General features: G+C 38.0%; 1 protein-coding gene across 4 annotated transcripts in view; it reads left to right on the forward strand.

Moving 5' to 3' along the window:
- The first annotated feature begins 7,187 nt into the window (after nt 1-7,187).
- Nucleotides 7,188-25,215, forward strand: part of FOLH1 (folate hydrolase 1) — a 61,542-nt gene continuing 43,514 nt past the window's right edge. The window contains exons 1-4 of one of the 4 annotated variants that reach the window (XM_059412477.1): nt 7,188-7,464; nt 9,411-9,519; nt 14,813-14,999; nt 21,905-22,006. In XM_059412477.1, coding sequence (XP_059268460.1) covers nt 7,347-7,464; nt 9,411-9,519; nt 14,813-14,999; nt 21,905-22,006 — 516 coding nt within the window. In that variant the 5' untranslated portion in view covers nt 7,188-7,346. The remainder of the gene's footprint in view (nt 7,465-9,410; nt 9,520-14,812; nt 15,000-21,904; nt 22,007-25,215) is intronic. The other 3 variants (XM_059412467.1, XM_059412459.1, XM_059412450.1) reach the window with 3 other exon arrangements.

The raw sequence follows: 25,215 nt of genomic DNA on the forward strand, positions 1-25,215 counted from the left end.
TGTGTTCTTCATTCAATTAACTGTGCCCACAGGCACAAGGTTTTTAAGGGTGATGTCCATTACAAGAATGGATTTGAGTAAGGTTTTGGAAAAATGTGCAGATCTTGATGAAGAATTTAATCTTGATCTTGCAGGGGGGAAGCAAGTAAAAACAAAGATTTTCAAACAAAAGATTGAAATGATGATATTTATTTTTTAGGAGACACTGGTTGTCGATAGTTGGGTATATGAGTAAAAGAGATAACAGGAATCAGCTCTACTTTTTCTATGATTGTGTCTGCTGCACCTGGCATAGGCACATAGGAGACACTAAATAAATGTATCATAAGTGAATAAAGAATGACTTAATATTTCATCCTGAACAGCAATGAAGAGTGGTGCATTTACTCAGGGCAGACATAGAAGTCTACCAGGAGGTGGGAGTGGTGTCATGACAAGGTGTTATGGTTAAGTTCATGTCAACCTGACTGTGCTAAGGGGAAACCCAGATAGCTGATAAATACTATTTCTTAGTCTGTGAGGGTGTCTCTGGATGAGATGAGTGTTTGATTCAATAGACTGAGTAAAAATGATCTTCCCTCACTAATGTGATTGGGACCCTAATTGAATAAAAAGATTTGAAAAAGGCAAATTCCTTTTCTTTCTTCTTGAATGTGGACATACATCTTTTCCTGCTTTCTGACTTCAGAGCAACTGAATCTTGGGTCTTCAGATTTAGGGACTTAACCCAAAGCTCTCCCTCCACACCCAATACCCCTTCTTAGGATTTTGGACTTAGACTGAATTATACCACTGGCTTTCCTAGGTCTCTAGTTTGCAGACAGCAGATTAAGGGCTTCTCAGCCTCCACAACCAACTGAGCCAGTTCCTATAATAAATCTTCTCTTATATATATTCATGTGTATCCTATTGGTTCAGTTTCTTTGCTGAACTTTGACTAACACACCTGGGTAGTAAACCAACTTCTCTTTGGTCATGTGAAGTTTGAGTGGCCAAATAGACTTCTAGGCAAAAATCTTAATTTAGCAATTAGATATTTAATTCCTGAATCTCAAGGCTGTGATGTTTAAGCTGGCAATAAACATGAAAAAATGGAACATTCCATCAACATCAGTAATATTGAGTGACACTAACTACTGTCACAAAGAAATCCATTGGGTTAAAAAATATAGATGTTTATTTTTCACTTCTTTGAGGTCCAGTTAGACTTTCTTGATTACTGGTCGCTCCTCCAAGAAATGATTTAGGAATGAATGTTCTTTCCATCTTGAGGCAATACCATTCCATAGGCCTTGATTCCTCTCTTAAGATCGTGTGCATTCAGCCAAATGATTGATGTGAGGAGGGAGAGTGGACGATTGTATAGGAGGTTTTTAAGGGCCAGGCTTGGCCATGCCAGACATTATTTTCTCCTGTATTTCAGTAACCATTACACAGGAAAGTGGCCTACCCAGTTTTAAGGGATACTGAAACTTGTAATGTAGTTGTGTGCCTAGGAAACAGGGCAAAATTTGGCAAACCTCTAGGCCAGTTTCTGCCGGAGTGCTTAGCACTTGGAGTTTGAAATCACCTAATAGATGCTATATTTCTTTTTTTTTTTAAGATTTTATTTATTTATTTGACAGAGAGAGATCATGAGTAGGCATAGAGGCAGGCAGGGAGAGAGAAGAGGAAGCAGGCTCTCTGGCAGAGAGAGAGGAGGAAGCAGGCTCCTTGCTGAGCAGAGAGTCGGATGTGGGGCTCAATCTCAGGACCCTGAGATCATGACCTGAGCTGAAGGCAGAGGCTTTAACCCACTGAGCCACCCAGGTGCCCCTAATGGATGCTATAGAAAGAAAAGAACACAGGGCCAAAGGCAGACTTTAGAGACACTCCCACATTTAAGGGACAGGCTAAGGAGGACCTGGCAACGGAAACTAAGGATTGCCAGTATGTTTGAGAGTGTCGTCTAGTCTACAAAAAAAAAATGTTAATTGGGGAACTAGTAATTAACTTTGCTAGACACTGTGACTTTTTTTTAATGTTCTTGAGGCCAGGTTTTATACAGAAAAAAAATATTCAGAGGTTCGTTTTGATTTTTATAATCAGTATTTGGTTGAATTTTTATTATCAGTATTTGGTTTTATAATCAGTATTTTGTTGAAGTTAGAAATTTTTTAAAACCTCGTTCTTTCTCAGAGGCTTCAATTTCAGTGTATGTATCTCATTCTATTTATAAACCTAATAAATTTTAACAATACTATGTGACATTTTTTTCATTTTAGTCTTACTTTACACATCTGATTAAATACTGTTAAACATTTTAAATAGCATTTAGTCATTTAATAGATTCTATTAATTTTTAGACACTTCAATCATTTAACAAAATTTTTAAGTACTTAAAAGTAATTTTTATAAGTCTAATAAATTTAATTTATAATTATGGAGAATCTTAATTTCTTTTACATATTCCAGTAAAACTGCATATAAATACACTGAGTAATTTCAATTTAAAACCCAGAATGTGAACTCAATTACTTGATTATACAACTTAAATTTAAAATTAAGTCTAATTGAATAGGCCAAATTCTCTCAAATATCACACATTACATTTTTGAAATACTAAATATGCCTAAATTTCATATAATTACCTATACATTTCTGTGTTTAAATAAAAATATTCTGGAGGTAAAAATAAGCTTTTCTCAAAGGAAACATTGGTGTCATCACAGTCTTCAAGGATACTTCCTTAGATATTAAGATTTGCATAGCTATCTGAGATACTGAGCAGGGATACTCACATCTGTGCCTGTGATGCCCTATTGTCGTCCCTGTATCAACCCACTAAATGGTCATGTGGATTTCAAAATCCATGTAGATTACATGCTTGGATCTGGATTTAACCTAATACTTCTTCTCATAAGACTCTGCAACCCAGTGATTATACCACTAGACTCAATTTTCTTTGGTTCTTATGTTATTTAAAATAAGCAAACAAGCAAATCTGTAAGGCTGTTACTTGTGCTCTTGATGGAAACCTACACTTTTGTCATGCTTTTCCTATTTGGTTGGAACGGATGCTGTTATGGGCCTAGATAACTCTAGAGAACGGCATCCCAAGCTTCAGCCATTCTGCTGACAGAGAAAGGGCGGGGTGGGAGGAGAGAGAGAGGGAGGGGAAATAGGCTGGGGCTGGATGGACAGAGAAAGAGAATTGACTACTACCTCGGTAATTTTGGGAAGACAGTGTTGGGGTCGATTCCACGTTAAAACATGTTAATCCCCTAGGGCCTGCCTGGGCCTACTTGGCCATAGTGACTCCATGTTGCCTAGGTAGACATTTTGTTGTCTAGAAAAGTTACTGCTCTCGGTTCCAGGTAACTGTTACCAAAACACAACACATAAAACAAGGTAACTGTTACTAAAACACACACCTAAAACAAGGCCATTTTGTTGTTTAATAAAGCCTCAACAGTTACTAGTGTTGGTTGCAGGTAACCATTACTAAAACACACAGGTAGGAGACATCCAATCAGCCAAAGCCACATATGCAGATGTCTGCGCTTGTGCCCTATAAAAACTAGCCTGTAAGACCAAGGGGCGTCGCTCTCTTCGGAGGTCGCCCTGGCCAGTCAGTCTGACTTCTAATGCTTGGCATAGAATAAAGCTTTGCATAACTTTCACTTTGTCTCAGCCTCATTTCCCTGGCCGGTCAGCCTAACTTCTAATGCTTGGCATAGAATAAGGCTTTGCATAACTTTGTCTCAGTCTCGTTCCTTTGATAATGGACCCAACAACAGAACAATTGATCTGTAATTGTGTATATGAGTAATTGAGATAGACTTAAAATCAAGTATGGATGGATGATTTTAAAGCCATGACTTTGAGGAGATGTATTTGGCTTAGTTGTATGTGGGGATGTTTATATCTTTTCAATAATATTTGTTGTTGTTGTTTATTTTTTTAGAGGTGAATATCCTCAATGAATCTAAGATTCAACATTTTGGAAGCCAAATCTTTATGAATTTGTTGTTTGGGTTATAACATGAGCCTGTTGGCATCCTTTAGTTTTTAGAATTGCCATCTAGTTTGCTTTTTAAATAGTGGGGAAAACATTTAATATGAGATCTATCCTTTTACCAGATTATATATTTATTTATTTATTTTGCTTTTTGTTTTTATTTTATTTTTTATTTTTTTAATTTCAGTATAATTAACATACAGTGTTGTATCAGCTTCAGGTAGGAATATCAGATACAACAATTCTATACATCACCCAGTGATGTTAATCTTAATCTCTTACTCTCCTTCACCTACTTCACTCGTGCTCCCTACCTATCTCCCCTCTGGTAAGCACTAGTTTGTTCTCTATAGTTAAGAGTCTGGAGTTGGGGGGAGTGGGGTTCTTTTTTTCTTTGTTCATTTGCTTTGTTTCTTAAATTCCCCATATGACTGTCATCATACTGTATTTGTTTCTCTCTGACTTATTTCGCTTAACATTATCCCCCGTAGATCCACCCAAGTTGTGGCAAATGGCAGATTCCATTATTTTTATGGCTGAGTAGTATTCCATTGTATATCTATACCACCTTTTCTTTATCCAATCATCTCCTGATAGACACTTGGGTTGCCTTCATATCTTGGCCGTCTTTTAACAGATTTCCAAATGCGCAAAACAGTATTGTCATCTATAAAGCACGATGTTATCTTTAGGTACAATGATGTGCACCATATATCTAGATCTTTTTCATCTTATACAACTAAAATTTTATAGCCCTTGATTAGCAACTCCTTAGCAACCACTGTTCTATTCTTGGCTCCTTTGAATTTGATTGACTCTTTTAGGCGTATAAGTGGAAGCACGCAGTATTTACCCTTTTGTGACTGGCTATTTTACTTAGCAGAAAGGCCTCAAGGTTCATTGATACTGTTTCTTGTTGCAGGATTTCTTTCTTTTTCAAGGATGAACAATATCCCACTGTATGTATATACCACATTTTTTCAAACCTATTCATTGATTGGTGGACATTTAAGTTGTTTCCACATCCTGGCTGTTGTGTATAATAGGGCTGCAATAAACATGGCAGTGTTAATATCTCATTGAGATCCTGCTTTAGATTCTTCTGGATGAATACCCAGAACTGGAATTGCTGGTAGTTCTTAAAGTTTTGAGGAAACTCCATACTGTTTTTCATAGTGGCTGTACCGTTCTGCATTCCACTTACAGTATACAAAAATTTCAATTGTTTAAAACAAAACAAAACAAAAACAGAGATTCTAGCTTTCAGTTTCTAGTTAAATATAAACAATGTAGTATTCTTCCATTCCATGTTCCTCTCATTTCCTAATAAAATTGCATTTTAATTGAATCTCCAGTTTCCTCTTCCCCATATTTTTTTTTTTAAGATTTTATTTGTTTATTTGAGGGAGAGAAAGACAACAAGGGGGAGGGAGGGGTCGAGGGAGAGGGAGAAGCAGACTCCCTGCTGAGCCGGGAGACCAATGAGGGAATGCAGGGTGGGGTCCCAGGACCCCTAAGATCATGACCTGAGCGGAAGGCAGATGTTTAACAGACTGAGCCACCCAGTCACCCCATCTTATCCCCCATATTCTGCCAAGAGCTTTGCAGAAGATCTTTCTTCTGCCACATGCTAACTCAATTCCCTTCAGTTTTGGTTTTAATATATTTTTCTCCGAATTCCCATTTACAGACATTCAAAACTGTGACCTTTAGTGGTGCCCGGGTGGCTCAGTTGGTTTTGTCTGACTCTTTATTTTTACTCAGATCATGATCTCATGGGTCATGAGATCCAGTCCCTTGTTAGGCTCTGTGCTCCGCCAGAGTCAGCTTGAGAATTCTCTCCTCTCCCTCTGTCTCCCCACCCCCTGCCCTCCTCACACACACTCTCTCTCTGGAATAAATAAATCTTAAAATAAACAACAACGACAACAACTGCAACCTATGCTAATATTTATGCCCAATCAGCTTCTGGCTGAATTCTTACTTTTATATTCCAAACAAATCTCATTAAGTTTTCATTTTGCTCTGTGCAAATCACAGTCACATTGCTTCATATCACACTGAAATCACTAAGGTTCTCTGATTATTCTGCTGTGTGTGGAATATGTCCCCTTCGTCTGTCTGGAGAACACGTTCTCATATTTCAAGTTCTTTAAGGGCCACTCCTTTTTAAATGTTTATTCCTGACAAAATTTGTGGTGCTACTTTCCAAAACAGCTTTTAGCTTTAATTTTTTGTTTGTTTTTAGCTTTTAGCTTTAATTCAATATATTAAATTCCTTTTTTTTTTTTTTTTTAGATTTTATTTATTTATTTGACAGAGAGAGATCACAAGTAGACAGACAGAGAGGCAGGCAGAGAGAGAGAGGGAAGCAGGCTCCCTGCGGAGCAGAGAGCCCGATGCGGGACTCGATCCCAGGACCCTGAGATCATGACCTGAGCGGAAGGCAGCGGCTTAACCCACTCAGCCAGGCGCCCCTCAATATATTAAATTCTTATATGAATCAGCTACAAGTAGAAATTTTTGGTATGCTTAGAATAAAAATTGCATTCACATCTATCCTCAAAAATATAAAGCTACTAAAAACAATTAATGAAAATCTTCATTATTGAGTCAAAGAAATAAATTTTAAAATTACAGGCATATATATATTTAAAAATTCTTACAAAACTAAAAGAAAAAAGCAGAATACTCAATAGAAAATAGCTTCTTACTTTTGAAGAAAAACCACATTTGTCACATTTAAGCAAAATGCAATATTTTTCTGTTAATTTTTATTACTAAGTGAAACTTGCTTATTTTAAGATATATATATATATATATATATATATACATATATACATATAAAGTAAGAAGTTCAAGAAAATCCTCTACGCCCCTCTCCCAGCCTTCACCATATCACCCTCCGCAGGTAAATACTCTAAACATTTCGGTACTAATCCTACCCAGACATTTTTCTACGCACACACACAAAATACTTCAAGAAACTCAAAGTGAGATCATGCTATGCCTTTTTTTTTTTTTTTTTTTTTTTAAAGAAAGGTTTTAATTTGCTGTACACAGACACCCAGAAAAGTACAGAAGTCACCCTCGGACAGCTTCAGGATGCTGAATGACCCTTGTTGGCACTTTTGAGAACCCCCGAAGCTGATTGGTTCGGAGTGAGCTAGAACTACTTTGGGGCGGGGAAACTCGAGTCCCGGGCAGGAAGCGCCTTCCAGCCCTCAGTAGCGGATAAGCGCGGCGAGGGTGGGTGGACGCCTGGGTCCCGCCGCCACGCTGCAGAGGGGCCGCAGCAGAGGCGCAGGGCCCGGGGCGGGGGGTGCGGGGCGCCGGGCGCGCCGAGATGTGGAATCCCCTGCACGAAGCCGACTCGACCTTTGTCGCTTGGCGCCGCCCGCGCTGGCTGTGCGTCGGGGCGCTGGTGCTGGCCGCCGGCCTCCTGATCGTCGGCTTCCTCTTCGGTAGGGGCGCGCTGGACTCGCGCACGCCGGCGCCTACCCCGCGGGCCCGCGGTTCCCGGGACTCAGGGGCCGCTGTCGAGTGCGGTCCTGTAGCGTGTTTCGCCCGGGGACCGTGGTTTGGTTTGCGGGAAGTGGGGACCGGGCCCCCACGGATTAGTTGGCGGGGGGGTCACTGGAGACGGGACACAGGACAGGCTATGGTTACCCGGGGTAAGGAGTGGAACGCAGAGACCCTGAAACTGGACTTCATTCAGCCGGTGCCACCCCCTCGAGCTCTTTGAGAAACTGGTGCGCGTTAGGACGAGCGGGGGAGTTGAACCAGGCCGCCCAGGGAGCTTTGCCGGAAAGGACTCTCACCTGTTTGGGGTCTAAGGTCGTCGGATACCTGGGCTGCTTCATGTATGCAGTGGTTATACATAGGGCATTGTTGCACGGAGGCGCTATTCTCTCCTCATTCTTTCGTCCTTGGCAGTCAGATAATTAGAGGAACGTTTCGAAACGGGCTATGATTTTTCAGCGCCCCGAACAGATCTTTACCCGTAGGTCTTTTGCGTTGCTCTGTGCACTGATTCGCACGTTTAACCCAACTTCGTAAAGAACCAAGGACAACGCAGAAAAGCTCAGACTCTTAGATTTTAATTTTGCCTCAGCTACTTCTCTGTGGCTCTGAACAATTTACTGAGTCTCTCCTGGCCTCAGTTTTCAAATTTTTAAGATGAGGAAATCTCTGTAATTTATTCGGAATGGTAAATGAAACAGCACTTAAAGCTCCCAGCTCGGTGTTGGGGTGTCGTCACTTTATTCCTTCTCGAGGAGGGGATGTGTCTAATTGGACGCTAGCCCACAGGACCAGTAGTTCATCCCTGTCCGGAATTCACTGCCCAGTGGATGACACAGAACAAGTTCTTTATTAATTGTTAACTTTATCCTAGGATTCTCTGCTTTCCTCTCCCCCACAAGCCTCCAACCTCTTCATTTTGCTCATTTTTCAGCTCTGGGTTAAAGCATTTCATTCTCAGCGCGTGCCTTTCCCTGATCCTATCGAATCCAAGTCCTTTTGTTTTATGTAGGGGTAGAACTGTGTTTCCATTTGCTGCCACCCCTTTGTTTCAGTATGCAAGTATTTGTGTGTGTGTGTGTATGCATGTGTATGATTAATAACTGGAAAGTTCCACGAAAGCTGGATGGGTGATTTTGATAACTATCTTATGCCCAGGTTGTGTCATTTTTCTAAATGAAGCCTATAAATATGCCTCATTTCCCCCGGATTAAAAGCCAACTACCAGAGCTAACCAACCGCTCTCCATGATCTGGCTACCTGTTCTCTCTGGCCTCTGTGTGCGCTGGGCATGGTGCAGAGCCATCGGGTAGATAGTAGTTTTCTTTTAGCTTTCTGAAGTTCAAAGTCTCAAGCTGCTTCAACTGGAAACACAGAATCTCAATACATTTTGCTTTAGTTTCTGAAACAGAACAATAATTTATGTGCTTGAAATAGATTCATCATTAATTCATTATCAGCACTTACTAAATGCTCATTATGACTCACCAGAGTGCTGAGCAGTCACTTGGGATAGAAGCTTTCAGGAGAAGATAGGTAGATCTCCTTTTTGCCGTAACCTTTAAGAGATCTTGTTTATCCCCATTAGTTGAAACATATTTAATTTAGTCATCTTAGAAAATATTTTTGTTTTTTTAGAATCACAGCAATACCTGTTGTTGAAATTGAATTTAAAAATATGTTGTGACTGATCTGTATTTGAAAAGTGTTTCCATGATTCCTTTTTCCCCCAGTGGAAGAGCAAGAGAAATTAAATGTAAGAGAATCTCAGTTACTGCTGGAGGTCATTGATACTTTGTGTTTCATGCATGACAAATATAATAATAAGGGAAAATAGGTCCTGTTTGTGAGCTCATGTCTCATTCCTATCTTTGTATATATTTTACAGGTCGGTTTATAAGATCCTCTAATGAACCTACTAACATTGTCCCACAGCGTAATGTGAAGAAGGCGTTTTTGGATGAATTGAAAGCTGAGAACATCAAGAGGTTCTTATAGTAAGCATATACTTGATAGGTTATATGGGTAATTTGTTATTCTGTTCAGAAAATTTTTCAATATTTCACATACAGGAACTGACTTTTAAAAAAAGTTTTATTTGTTGAAAACCTTGTTTCGTATTTCATCTAGACAGGATTAGCTAAATTGTATCACTAGAGAAAATTTTGGGCAGGAGTCATTAAACTGTCTATAAAGGACCAGCCCTTGTAGGCCTGCCGATCTCTATCACAACTACTCCGCTCTGCTATAGCACAGAAGAGACCAGAGAAAATACGTAAACCTACGAGAGTGGCAGTTGCAATAATTTAACTATTTATGGGCACTGAAATTTGAATGTCGTATGTGTCACGGAATATTCTTCTCTTTTTTAAGCTATTTAAAATGTAGTAACCATTTTCAGCTTGTAGACCATAAAAAAACAAGGAAGTGGGCTGGACCCAGTCAGAGGAACAGAATTTGCTGACTCTTGTTTTAGAAGAAATTCTGTTTTAGTCAAAAGAATAAACTTGGCCTTTGGACTCAGATATACTTGAACTTAAATTCCGTCTTTGCCCATTGACAGTAAAGTCACTTGGAGTGAATACTTAACCTTCCTAAGCTCTCATTTCCACCTCTAAAAAGTGATGACCATGATATTGTTGTGACGAAGATGAATTAGAGAGTGTATACGTAACATGGTTTGAAAACTAGCTCCCTCTTTCCGAAATAGCTGTCTGTAGTGTAGAGCAGAAGATGTAAATGAGTAAATTTTAAAGAGTATTTGCAAATCAACTAAAAATAAAACACTTGTGTGGAATGACTGTATATAACTGATTAGAATACTTAGCCTTTTCAAAGTAAAATACTTGGAGTTCCTGATAGTGATTGAAGGATTCCTTAGTGAATACAAGTTACAATTTTATATAAAAGACAGTTTATACACACACACATATATATGCACAAAAAATGCATAGATGTGCACATACATGATCATATAAACACAGATGTCTGTTTTATGTTTTAGTTTTTTTTTTTTTTTCTTTATCTGTTTGAGAGAGAAAACACAAGCAGGGTGAACAGTAGAGGGAGAGGGAGAAGCAGGCTCCCCAGTAAGCAGAGATCTGGATGTAGGCCCCATCCCAGGACCCTAGGATCATGACCTGAGCTGAAGGCAGATACTTAATGGAGCTACCCAGGTGTTTCCTATTACAATAGAATTAAAACTCTGAATAAAAATGTGCTAGGGCAACTTCCAGGTCTTTGGAAGGGCCATTTCAGCTGAGAGACCCAGAAGCTTAAATTTTGTGGAAACCCCTCCTCTGCCTCTTGGAGTTATTTCGCTATAGTTATGCTTAATAGATAAAATAAAAGTGGAGTTCTGACAAGATACAATGTTCACTTCTAGACAGAGCTACTGTACCCTGCTTCCTTTCCTAATCAGGGAAATGGACTGACCGGCAAGGAAGAAACATGAATGCTTTCACTTACCTTTCTAGACCCTGAGTAAAATGAAGGCAGTTAGTTTCTTGCTTATTCTCCATGCCCCCAACCAAACTCCTCTGTTTAGAGCTCAAGCATTTTTACCACTAGCACAAAAGAAAGAAATTATGAGAACCCAGTTCATACCTCCAAGTGATGTAGGAAAGACAATGTTAGGGTTCGAACCTGACAGCCAGGAAAGAATTCTTGAGATGTCTTTGGTGCAAAAAGGTGATTTTATTAAAGCACAGGGACAAGACCTGTGGGTAGAAAGAGCTGCACCAGGGTCATGAGAAGTGGCACATTATACACTTTCGAGTTGGGAGAGGGTTAGGGATAGTATAAGTCTCAAAGGAATTGGGAAGCAAGGTTTCCAGGACCTTGAGGAGGCTAGCTGGTGTTGGGAAATGTCATTTATTACCATCTAATAAAACCTTAGTCACGAGACCCTTCAGATGTATATCAGTGAGTCATATGCTTGGAGGATGATTGCCAACATGTATCTTGGGGTAGTTAGAGAGAAAGGAAGTTTCCAAAGGAATTTTTACACATTAAAGAAGACTTACAGGATCCTGACTGGGGGCAGGAGGGTGGTTCAGGCTAGGAGTGCCTTTTTCCCTTAGCAAAATATTAACACTGAGGCAGCTGAGTCCCTAGAGGAATGTCACTCCACCTGTTTCAAGGAATTATCAGTGGGCTCTAGGTAGTAAGGAAATTTTAATAATTTTTCTTCTGCTTTTGTTTCCCACATGACAAGGACCACAGAATTACCGGAAACTTCCTGGACTCTCCAGATTTCCCATTTGCCACTCAACCATCAGAGAGCTTTCAATCTAATTCTACCAATAGGCCAGGGGTTGGTACAGCCTCAGATCTGCCATCTTATCCTCCTTTGCTCTGTAAAGATCCTCTCTACTTCCAAGTTGTCTGCCTCTTCATTGTGGCGGGATGGATCCCAGCCTCCCTCAGATACAGGGTTGTCCTGTTTCTCTTTTGTTTTGAAAACACCTGGTTGAATTCTCAGCCGTGTTCACTACTTTGCACCTCTTTAGGGAAATTTTCCTTCCCTTCTACCAGGTTCCTAAAAATAAGATTATTTTGGAAAACTGTTTTAGACCTCTGGGCTCAGAATTTCTGTTACACGCCTTTGAGTGCTTTTACTAGCTGCCTTCCAGACATCTAGGTCCTGCAAGCCCTTTCCATCATTTGTAAACCAGACACAGTGTATTAAAACAGGAGTACTAACAGGTCTCTTTATTAATTGAGATATTGTAATGATACATGGCACTTTTCTAGCCAGACAGAGCCTATTTTTAAATACAAGTTGTTGGCTATTTGGGATGATCTGTAAATTATTATTTTTTAAGAAAACTTGATATTTTAGTAGAATCGACAAATTACTTGCAACACACTTCATAATTGATTAAAACAAGAAAAATTATAAGGTGCAGTTTAAGTTACCTAATGGAGCTACAGAGCTTTGGAAAGTAGTGAGGTGGCAATATTTTCCGTGGGTATAGATGAGAAACTGAAGATTTAGCCAGGATTACAGAGGTTAGTTGCAAAACCTCTACTATACCATTTACAGGATTGTATGAGTTTATTTATCATTGGAAATGAATTTTTCTCCTATTCTTCATTAGGATCAGCTTTGCTCCAAATGTATGGGTTCCAGTCCTGATTCTAGCACCGTGTTGTATCCTCATTGGTAATTACAAAGTGTTACGAGGAATTTCACTCATAGCGGCCGGATCTGATAATCAATTCCTCCCTCCCTCCCTCACTGCCTTTCTTCCTTCCTTTCTTTTTTGGTGGTAGGGAGAACAGTTTCAAGAGTCCCTATTGGCAACTGTTCTTTTTTCTTCTTTCTATTTTTTTTTTTTTTTTTTAAGTAAACTCTACCCCTAACGTAGGGCTCTTAAACTCACAACCCCGAGATCAAGAAGCACATGCTCTACCAAACTGAGCCAGCCTGGTGCCCTATGTCTTACATGTAGGGACAGCAATCACTCTGACTTGAAGAAATATGCATAATCTGCATCTACTTGAGTTATGTTACAGTTTGTGATCTGTATAATATAGAAAAAAATTAACGTGTTGGCTCTTTTTCTGTTACCTCTGCAGGTATACATTGAAAAGATACAAAGCTCAGCTGCCTCTTAGAATTGTGTTATTTTTGTTACTACCTTTTGTGAATACACATTTGAAATTTTGTGTCTGTTGTTGTAAGGGAGCAAGAATGTCTTGTTCCTTCAAGGTCCTACCAGAAGGACTAAATTGGCACAAGAGAGATTCACGGGAGAAAATCAGATTTAATAGTGTATGTGTGGGGAATCCATATAGACATTGGAATTCCAAAGACAGGCAAAATGAGGTATATCAAAGGAATGCACTTTGTAGGGTGATAAGAAAATCAGATGTTTGGTAATTAGATATTTGCCCTGCCATACAGATGGATCACTCAGATAAAATTGATCTCTGCTAATAATCCTTATTTTGAGAAAGATCACCAATTTAGAGTCTTCCGTGTTGTTAAGGGAGTGGCAAAAGTTTCTTTTGAGACTATAAGGGTTTTGATGACCTTCAGCTCAGAAGAATGTTCATGCCAAAGTGGCCCATCTTGGGGCAGCCCACTTTTGACCCCTATAGTGTTATTTTTTGAATGAATGTTTTTTGAATAAGGATTTTAATAACTATCTTTGTAAATACAGTTTAAATTATTTTAATAGAATTATAAAAAATAATCAAAAGAACTCCATTTTTTTTTAAAAATTGAGAGTTATTCTTCTGGGCAGTTGATTTTCCAAGTCAAAAATTAAGATAAGTTTACAGTAAAAGTAAACATTTGAAAATGGAGTTATCATAGTCATGTTGCCTATTTTTTAGTTTAAAAAAAAAAACAAACCCTATAAGGATAGACATGTGTTGGTTTTAGAAAAAAAACACCCTACATATTCAAAAGCAGAAATGTGTGAAGATCTAGAAATAAATGTCTTTTTATGATACATGATGGCATGTGGATTTTTTTTTTCTTTAAGTGGGTTAAGATGAAAATACCAATGAGCTCAATCTTAAGGGAAACAACACATTTCCAGAAGAGAATAAAATTTAAACAACAAAGGCATTAGTATCCAGACATACTAAATGGGAAAGTAATAAACTCATAAAAATATTTTTGATAGCTTAAATTCTGCCCACATAACTTATTCATTAGAGTCATTCCTGGTCAGGCTTATTATCATCATTGATTTTTAAGTGTATTACTATGCACAATCAATGGAGTACAAGAGATTCAGTCTGAGCTTCTCAAAATATGTTTAGATTTTTCCTTAATGAAGATACTTTATAAAGGTTGCTAATCAAAAAGTTTCTCACTTGGCCATAACTTGAAGTATTTAAAAATAAATGTATTTATCATTCTTGGCATGTCACACCTTGGCATTTTGTATGAAAATATCTTTTACCTTCTAAATCTATTTCACGTAGTGAAACAAGTAATTCCATGAAAGTTCTAAGATGTATGAGCCTTAAGAAAAGAGGAGGACACTTTCTTCATCTACTATATAGGGACACCCACTGGACTGCACATAACAGTTTTCTACAAAGATCAGTTTCTCCAATTTTGCTCTTGAATAAGTACAAATTAGAGCATGAAAACTTCAAAATATGCTTTGATAATCTCTTTGATGCGATAGTAGTATAACTTTGCTTTTTTATCATACCACATTTCAAAGCACCTTTTAAACGTCAATCTGCCTTCCTTGGTTGTTCATTTGGGATAAAGGCTGACTAAACATTAATTTCTAACCACTTTCAATTTTTGTTCACCAGTAATTTTACACGGCTGCCACATTTAGCAGGATCAGAACAAAACTTTCAGCTTGCAAAGCAAATTCAATCCCAGTGGAAAGAATTTGGCCTGGATTCTGTTGAGTTGGCGCATTACGATGTCCTGTTGTCCTATCCAAATAAGACTCATCCCAACTACATCTCAATAATTGATGAAGACGGAAATGAGGTAAAACAAAGAAATAAGAAACCATCCTCATCTCTATTATTTTTAAGCAGCTTTTATGAGAGTATGCCCTCATACCATCTCTAAGTATTGATAGAAATCAAAATTATTGAAACTTGGGAATATTGTCTTTAGTATCTCATTGCCATTGTCAATTCCTCTCCTATGATGTTTGAATTTGGAGTGATGTTGGAAAAAATTAATGCTTGATGACAGTTGTATATTCTGTTTTTTAGTATTGCGTGCTGATACAGAATATGATATATTAGTACTTCCGGGCAAATGAAATAGACACGATTTTTTTATAGGTTCGGACTATAATACTGTCTAAGTGTGGGGGTGTGAGGAAACTCAAGACACCTGGTGTATAGTTTGAGTCTGCAGCTTTTTATTTGTATTCAGTGACATGACTTATAGGATCCTGTGTTCAGCTCTGTGCCCAGAACTTGGATGTGGGCATTTGAAGGCAGAAGAGAGTTTGGAGAGAATGTCTATAGAATGATTATCTAAAGAATTTATAATCTTGTTTGTGAGTTAGGGTATATACTTGAGGAAGAAAAGATAATACAAGTAATTGAGGTATTTCTTAGTATGATATGTATTCAGTATGAAAGCTGGTAAAGTTAAACTCTTTTGCATATCCCTGTTTATCATAGTTTTAGAGCTATTGTATCTTAACTGAAATAGCCCCTTTCAATCTAGATAGTTTCCTTCTGTCCTTTTGTTAGTTGGGCCTTCTCAATTGTATATAGCTTCAATATGTCCAGCTTGATCAGTGACCTGAAAATGTCATGTGATTTAAATATATATAAATTTAAAAAATTTTTTCCCTAGTATGTTGATCACGTTCTATCAACTAATGAATCAGTCTTTTAATGGTGAATACGCTGTTACGTTTTCCTGTCAGTGATGTAATCCCATGCTAAATTTCCTAATATGATTTAAAACTTTCCATATTAACTACTATTTAAATTATTGTAGTTAATACCCTATCTTTTTAAAATATTAAACTCTCAAAATTTAAAAAGTATTTTTAAAAAAGTTATATGGCATATCAGTATACCACATATGGTCCCATAACATTTGTTAAATAAGTGGGGAGATACCTATATAATTAAGTACTAAGCAGTTTATAAAAGTATGTTTAAGAAAGTTATTTAATGATGAAATAAGAGATAATGTTAAATAAATATACATATGTGTGTGTGTATATATATATATATTTTTTCTTTGTCTTGATCTGTCAGATTTGGGGAAGATCTATATAGAATGAGAAAAATAACAAACTTGCACTTCTTTTTTCCTTCTTTCACCTCCCAATTTTGACTGTGACTTTGCTTTTATTATTCCATTTCATTGTTTGTTTGGCCGTTATTGGCATATATTAAATTCTTCAACCTTGTCACATAATATAAAGGTATCATGTAGAAACATCATTCTGGAGATTTTCTGGAATGGTGTTAGCTGTCTCTTTTGGCTTCCTTGTCCAGTTTCTGTTGGGATGGGGAGTGTTTTTCCTACACATAAAACAATCAATTCTCAGACACCAGTTGGGTGCCCTATAATTCAACTCAATTCTGACGCTATTTACGTGGTGATAGTGTCAGATTCCATAGTTAAGAGTTCAGTCTCATAAGACTGCCCCCTCCCCCACCTATTCAGATACCAGTTGCAAGCGCAGCCTGTTTCTGACCTACCAGCTATAGACTGGAGGTTCCAGTGACCCCATCCAACACAGGATGACAGTTGAAAGTCCAGGTTGTTAATATTACTTCTGACAGATGGGCAGAAATCAGAGGTTCCTATGATCTCCTCAGGTTTGATTAATTTGCTAGAGTAAATTCACATTTGCAAAAATATTTTACATTCAGATTACTGATTTATTAAAAGGATGGTAAATGATACAAATCAATACCAGATGAAGGATGCATAGGGTAAAGTGTGTGCGAAAGAGCAGAGAGCTTCCATGTCCTCTCTAGGAGCCCCAGTCCCCGGACATCTCCATGTGTTCATCAACCCAGAATCTCTTAACCCTGTCCTTTGGGTTTTTACGGAGGCTTCATTACATAGGTGTGATGATTAAATTTTGACTATTGGTCCATCTCTCCTGGTTGGGAGTTTGGCAGTGGGACTGAAAGTTCCAACCCTGTCATCACTAAGCTGGTTCTCCTGGCTACCAGCTCCCATCCTTAAGAGGTATCCAAAAGTTAAGTCATTAACATAACAATAGACAGCTTTGTTGCTTTCATCAGGAAATTCCTTTTAGGGGGTTTTAGGAGCTCAGTGCCAGATAAGGATGAAGATCAAATATACATTTATTATAAATCACAATATCACACTGCCTAAAGCTTCCTATCATTAGTTCCTATAAAGCTATATCATTAGTTCATTTTCCTTTTTTAATTTTCATTCAAAGTACATCTGAACATAAAGAGTCATATACTTCTCCAAAGTGCCTTGCTTCCTCCCTAATTCTCCCTTTCCTGAAGCAAACACTATTCAATTGTTGACACAAAATGAACACACCTTTTAAATTTTAAAGGAATGGCAAAAGAGTTTTATTTGAACCCAAGTTAAGACAGCTGCCCAGGATACACGATTTCCACGTAAGAAAAAGGAGCATTGCCGGGGGAAAGGAAAAGTAAAAATCACATAATAGGAGAGTAAAAGTGACTTAAATGCTGTGTATAAATATTGAGAAAAATATTTAAAGGAAAAAATCTGATTAAAAACATAGTGTGGCAGACTAAGTAAAATCAGCTATGTACTATTTTATAAGGAGAGACTTGAACATAACATCACAAGTTTGAAAGAAACAAAACTGAAAAAGAAACACCAAGTAGATATTGACTTAAAAAAATGGTTTTATCTTATAAAGTAAGTTTTAGGGCAAAGTCAAAAACCTTATTAAGAGATAAAGAGGGTCACTACCTAAGTGTTTCATTTCACCAACAATTCTAAATTTCTTCTTATCTGTTGGAGGAAAAGTTACAATAGGCCCCAAAGGGAGTTACTTGGACTGAGCCCCACTCAGCAAACCAAGACTTAATATCCAACCTAATGCAGTTTCAGCCTCTCCCAGGAATGTGACCTTTAACTAGAATCTGGAATTACCCGGTCAGCACTGATGAGGTAATCCACCCAAATAATCCCTTTTGTCCCCTAAAGGCCAAAGATCAATAAGGAAAAATATAAGAAAAGCCAAATAAACCTAAATAAATAAGGAGTGAAAAAAGAGGCATCTCTAGAGATGCCACACAGATAAGAAAGATAAGAAGAGATAATGCTAGAAAGATGTGTGCCAGTAATTCATAGCTGAGATGAAATGGGAAAAAAAAATGAAAATTGACACAAGTATGCATTATTAAAAACCCAAATAACTTAAAAGAAATTAAATCAGTTCTTCAAAAACTCCTACAACACAGGGCATCAAGACCAAGTGGTTTTCCTTTAAGTTTGAAAGATTAAAAGATCATTTAAATATACTACAACCTACTTCAAAGAATGTTAAAAATGCACTCATTTCATAAGGCAAGTATAATCTAGAAAGGATAACCCAACAAGCAAATTGCAAAAATACAGGACAAATGTGTAATATATACATCTAAGTAATATAATTATCATTATGAAAAAGAAAAGTTACATACTTATCTCAAAAAAATCTCCCCCCCCAAAAGCGTTGAACAAATGGAAGTTGAATTCATTATAAAAACGCTTAGTAAACTTGGAAAGGAAGTTAATTTTACATCACCTGAGAAACGTCATAGCAACTATCAAAATTAAATTGTGAGACAATATAAAAATTCCCTTTGAGTTTGGATTATCTATCACTACTTTTCAACATGGTACTTGGCCCTGGTCACGGGCATGGGTACGAACAGTGATGGGAGACCGGGAGTGAACCTGACGTCATGTTATCCCAACAAGAGCACCAAGTATCTACCTTTCCTGAGGCACACAGATCCTAACATGAAACCCTAGCAACCACTACCCTTCAAAAATCCCCACATCCTCCATATAGCCTGTAATTCTGTGACCCACATAAGGTACGAAACTCATCTGAATCATTGAGAAAGAATATAAAAGAAACTGTAATAAAGTACAATACAAATCCATCTAGAAACAAAGTTCTTGCATCAGCATGTCTTTCAGCCAAGGGAGTACTCAAGTTGGTCTCACTCAATTTGCTGATACGGTAATCTTCGATTTTACAGCTTCTCTGTACGAGGAGATTTTAGAGCAAGTTTATAAGTTATTCTAACAAGTAGGAGAAATTTGTAAGGTCAAGGAGACAACTTTTATTAGAGGAACTTTATCAAAGGTAGACTATATACCAGAAAGCATTGCTCACTTTCCAGAATTCACTAATATTAGCCTCAAATTATGTATTCTGAATATAACTAAAACAATTTAGTTTACAAATTTCTGTTTACCTTTTGTGACATTAAAAAAGGCAGTGTACAGTTCAATCTATATCATGTATTATCTCTACATGAACAAAGATAAGATAATGTGTCTGTATATATTTGAAATATTTCTGGTAGAATCTATAGAACACTAGTCATATTTGTTGCCAGTGGAAAGAGGAACTTGTGTGTGTTGTGCAGGAGAGTAGAAGTTTACAGTTTACCACAGAACTCAGCTCTGAATAGTCACAGTAATTAAATTACATTCACAGGTGGGACAGAGGGACAAAAACAGTTGAACTGTCACAATGTCCATAGAGAATGCCTAAATCTGAAACACAGCATGTTATTTAAAGAAATAGAGGGGCACCTGCGTGGCTCAGTGTGTTAAAGCCTCTGCCTTCGGCTCAGGTCGTGATCCCAGATGGGCCACAGCGGACTCTGCTCAGCAGGGAGCTTGTTTTCCTTTCTCTCTCTCTCTCTCTCTCTCTCTGCCTACTTGTTATCTCTGTCTGTCAAATAAATAAATAAAATCTTTTTTAAAAAAATAAAGAAAGAAATAGAAATAAATATCCTCCAAATCAACTCCTGGTTGTGATAAAAGAAGGGAAGTTCTCAACTTCTTATGTTTGTGGGCTCTGCTCCTGGGCTCTCAGAGAAGCTATATTTGAACGTTTACCGAGGTCAAAATGACTCAGCAAAACCTTAAAGTATGTATGGGACTCAGTCAATATTTCTACAATACAGACATTTTAGAATACTTCCACTTTGGTCATACCCTATCAGTTTATGCCCATAATTCTAATTCAATCTTGTTCTTGTCAACTTGAATAATACTTGTTTTCATTATTATGTACAGTACATATTTATTCATTTTCCCACATGATCAGGATACCTTCCTTATCAGTCTTTCTTGAATCATCTTTGAGCTTCTTTTAGAGGCTTTATTTGTTTTATTCAATAATATCCTTTAGAGATTTTTTTAAAGTTTGGCTCCAAGCTATTAATTTTTGGTAGGAAATGTGTCTTTCATTTCCTTTTTTTAAGTCTTTTGGAGGGGATGACGGGAGGTACATGCACGAGGGGAGGGGCAAAGAGAAGAAGAGAGAGAATCTTAAGCAGGTCCACACCCAGTTTGCAGTCCAGCATGGGGCTCAATGTCAACACGCTGAGATCATGACCCAATCCGAAATCAGGAGTCAGATGCTTCATCGACTGAGCAGCCACCCAGGCATCCCCATTTCATTTTCCAAAGGAAGGAGGTTTTTGTGGGACCTAGATTTGTAGTTTGGCAGTTACTGACCCTTCACACATGGAGAGAATATTTGACAGTTTTATAGCATCCATTAATGTTGTTGAGAAATGAGTGGCACTCTATTATTCTGTTTGGGTTTCTTGTATAATCTCTCTTTTGTAACTTTGAACATCAAGTAGTATATTGAATATCATAATTTTACTGTGACCGGTCTGGAGGTAGATTAGTTTTTTATTAGCTTGGCCAGGATTCACTGGACCAACTGAATCTTAAGAGTTCATAATTTTATCAGTTTGGAAAATTCTTAATCATTATATATTCAAATTTAGCTCCTTTATATCCTTTCTATTTTCTTCTCTCTCTTTTTTAGAAAGATTGACTGATTGATTGATTGATTTTTAGAGGTGGGGGGGCGTAGGGAGAGAGAATCCCATGCAGACTCCATGCTGAGTGCAGAGCCCAACGTGGGGCCCAATCTCACAACCCTGAGACCACGAGCTGAGCTGAAACCAAGAATCAGATGCCCAACCAACTACACTACCCAGGCACCCCTCTCTTCAGTTTACAAGCCCTCCTCATATGTACTAACCTTAACCGTAAAGGGTGTTCTTTGGCAACTCAGCTTTATGCAGTGGTATCTTATTATACGCCATTATCTGGACCATCTCAGAATTTCTGTTTTGGCTCCCATGGGTCCAACGAAGGCAAAGGCAGGCTTTAGTGCAATCTATTGACATTCTTGCTTTCACACCCCATTTTTTTGGCTTCTGAGATTCCTTACTTTTTTTCCCTTCCAATTTGATGATACACTTAAAAAGAGAATATTTTATATATAGTTCAGCATCTTTAGTTCTTTTCAGTGTGAATGTTGCTCAGTGTATCTAGATACTATTTGATATGGATTCCACCCCCATATGTAAGTTTTTTTATTGAAGCGAATTTGGTATTTAATTTGTTGCTAAATAATCTCTTAGCAATGTTCTAAGGATTTAAGATTACAGTATAATGCTGCTTTTTATTTGGGTGTTAAAATCTCCCTCCTAAGTCAAACCTGGTGCTCTGTAGATGCTCTCTGGGTCTGTAGTTTATTCTTCTAGCACAGTGCTGGGGATTTGATATGTATTTTTAAAATACAAAATACAAAACCCTTTATTGGCAGCAACGATAAAGTACATTTTTCCTTGTTTGTTTGTAGTAATCAAACTTTACCTGACTCAGTTTCGACTAGTTTATTTTTACTTTTCCAGATTTTCAACTCGTCATTGTTTGAACCACTTCCTCCAGGATATGAAAATGTTTCAGATGTTGTGCCACCTTTTAATGCCTTCTCTCCCCAGGGGATGCCAGAGGTAACAATGCAATACAATAATATACAAATAACAGACAGAACCCCCTCATACATGCAGGAAACAATTAAAGAATGATAAGGAGATTTTGACATAATTCAAATTTACCCCCTTTGCATAAGACATTAGAATTTCTTAATAAGAAAAAGTACCATTTATTGCTTTGTTGACAGTTTTTTTTTTTTAAAGATTTTATTTATTTATTTGACAGACAGAGATCACAAGTAGGCAGAGAGGCAGGCAGAGAGAGGAAAGGAAGCAGACTCCCTGCTGAGCAGAGAGCCCAATGCGGGGCTAGATCCCAGGACCCTGAGATCATGACCTGAGCCGAAGGCAGCGGCTTAACCCACTGAGCCACCCAGGCGCCCCTGTTGACAGTTTTTAAAGGTAAAATCTACTGCAGTGAGATGCAGAGATCCAAAACGTGTATTTACTGACTTTTGACAAATGCATGTACCTGTGTAATCCAGACCCCTTAACACACACATTATTACCATCACTTCAGAAAGTACCTTTACGCCCTTTCTCAGTCAGTATCACACCCCTAACCCCCTGCCAGGCAGTCATTCTAATTGTTTTTGCCACATTGATTAGTTTTGCCTATTTTAAAATCTGTATTGATGGAATCGTACGGCATGTAATCATTTGTGTCCAGTTTCTTTCACTAAATTAGGGTCTATGAGATTCACGTGTTTTAGCTTTTAATTCATTCCTTTTTATTGTAAGTAATTTCCATTGTATGAAAACACTGCCTTAATTACTACTGTTACATAGCACTGATTAGTTTTTAAAGAACTTGAATAATAGTATTGTTGCCATTTTCAAATGAAGAGCATTAATATCCATTCTAGAAAATTCTGTGTGGTCTACTCAGTTAAGCAGTGTGCATAACTATCATCTGAAATTCTGTAGTCAACCCCCAGATTCCTGTGAGGTACATTTGTTTTTTATAAGAAAGCTAAATTGGAAGAGTTCAATATAATTTATTACTGTCTTTTTAAAAGTTGTCTCTCCTATTATAATATTTGACAGTAAGTAAATTCAATTTTGAATGTATTGGGTTAAAGTGCCCGGGATATAGTCAAAAGAAATTGCTGATTGACAGTTGGGTATATTGAAGTATCACTTAATGGAAGGCTTTTATTAGTCAATTAGGATTTATTACAAGAACATAAAGATGATTTAATACCAGGCAGTGCCATATTTTTTAATAAGTAAGAGAGAAAATATTATTTTTTTATTTTCAAATGTATTGGATTTATTAACTTATAATTTAAAAACTCCTGCAAACTTAGAATGAAAGAGTATTTTCCATTGGTTGTATGAAATTTACTTCACATGAATAGTTTGCTTCTTAATGGTATAATATTAGAAAATTTTTTCTAATATTTAGCACATAAATAGAGTGCTCGCAATCATAATTATTTCATAGTTGACATGAGATAGGAAATGAGAAATATAACATTTGGAAGTGAAGAGTTATTTTTGGAAGCGAAAATATATATTTTAGATCTCAGGTGTACTGAGGTCACTTAGACTTACTCCAAGCTTAAGGTGCCTTACTGATGAGGGAGCAGGAGGCTGGCTGAAGACAGAGCAAGAGCTGGCGCCTTGCACCCCCTCTCCATCCGCTCCCCCTCAGTCATATGTGTGGCATTCCTCAGGCACCCTGACTGCCATAAAACGATAAATAGTTAACTTGCAGAGATCACAATCCTGCAGGACAGGAATCTCCCTTACTCTACAGATGTCCTAGAGATCTAAAACAGGGAGGTTACCTTATCAATACCACAAATTTCCAGAGGCAAATAACTCTCAGTTCCTCAAGCCCTAATGTCTCCTTCCCCATCATAAAGGAACGGGAGGAGGCTGAGGTAGAAGGGAATGTAAATGACAGCAGGATCATAACACCCCACCAAGAATCTCCCAACTATCTTGATGTTAATGCCTGACCTAAAGAGGACATTGATCAAGCCACAAGGGCAAGGCCTCCTCCCAGCACCTTGTAGGCCCTCTTTAGCATTTGAAAACTCCACTGAAACCTTCCTTCCCCTCACCTTCCCCCAACGGCAGGGTACATAACCTGTCATCCCTCACAACCCACAGGTCCTGTCCCCGTGCATTAATAAACCACCATTTTGCACCAAAGATGTCTCAAGAATTCTTTCTTGGTCATTGGCTCTGGACCTCAGCCCACCGAACCTCACCTAGGTTCTAGAACTTCATCATTACCATCATGGGCCCATGTATGAACCTTAATTTAATTTCTTTTCTTTTCATCTCTCATTCTCACTCTCAGTCTCCTTCCTCTCCGCCTGTCCGATGTATTTGTGTCCTTTGCAGCATATATTCTTTTTTGTTTTGTTTTTCTTTAGAGGAAGAGAGCAGGCCGTGCGGGGTATGGAGAGGGAGAGGGAGAGGGAGAGGGAGAGGGAGAATCTTAGGCAAGCTCCAATCTCGCAAAACTGAGATCATGACCTGAGCAGAAATCAAGAGTCAGGCACTTAACTGACGGAGCCACTCAGGCTCATATGAAAACATACAGCCTGATTTTGTGTTTGGTGTATTTTAAATTTATGTAAATAGCATGAAACTTTAGGCCTTCCTTGTTCTCTTATTCTTTTCTGTCAATGGCTTTTGAAAACTCTGTGTCACTTTATGTCAGGGTAGTTCATTACTTTTTACTGTTGCTTATCATTCCATGTTACATTGAAAGACCCTAGAGGACCCGCACCCAAGGACGCACTCACAGACCACTGGATGCAATAAGCAAGAGGATTTTATTCGGGCATGTTCGGACTCCCAGGGACACTTGACCAGGATGGGTCAGTGCCTGAGAGCCCCGATCTGTTTCAGGAATGCCTTAATATAGAATTTTACAGTCCATTACATCAGAGCCCTCACTTTTCTAGCCAGTAATTTCAAAGCATTACAGTAAGGCCTACACATAGGTAGCCAATCCTTTAAAACCAACCATACATTTTGGCCAGTCACCGTTCAGGTAGTGTACAGTAGAGGGTACGTGTTGAATTGCACGTTTCTAACCTTTATCTGTATATGTGCTGAACCGCACGTCTCCAGCTAGCGTACGTGCTGAACCCTTGGTACGGGTTGCGTCTCTGGCCTTGGTACGGGAGGCAACCCTTATCAATTTTACTTAGTAGTAGGGGAAATTCTTAACAGGGGAAGGGTATAACTTTATTTGATTACAC

This window comes from Mustela nigripes, chromosome 1, assembly GCF_022355385.1.
Source record: "Mustela nigripes isolate SB6536 chromosome 1, MUSNIG.SB6536, whole genome shotgun sequence".
NCBI lineage: Eukaryota > Metazoa > Chordata > Mammalia > Carnivora > Mustelidae > Mustela > Mustela nigripes.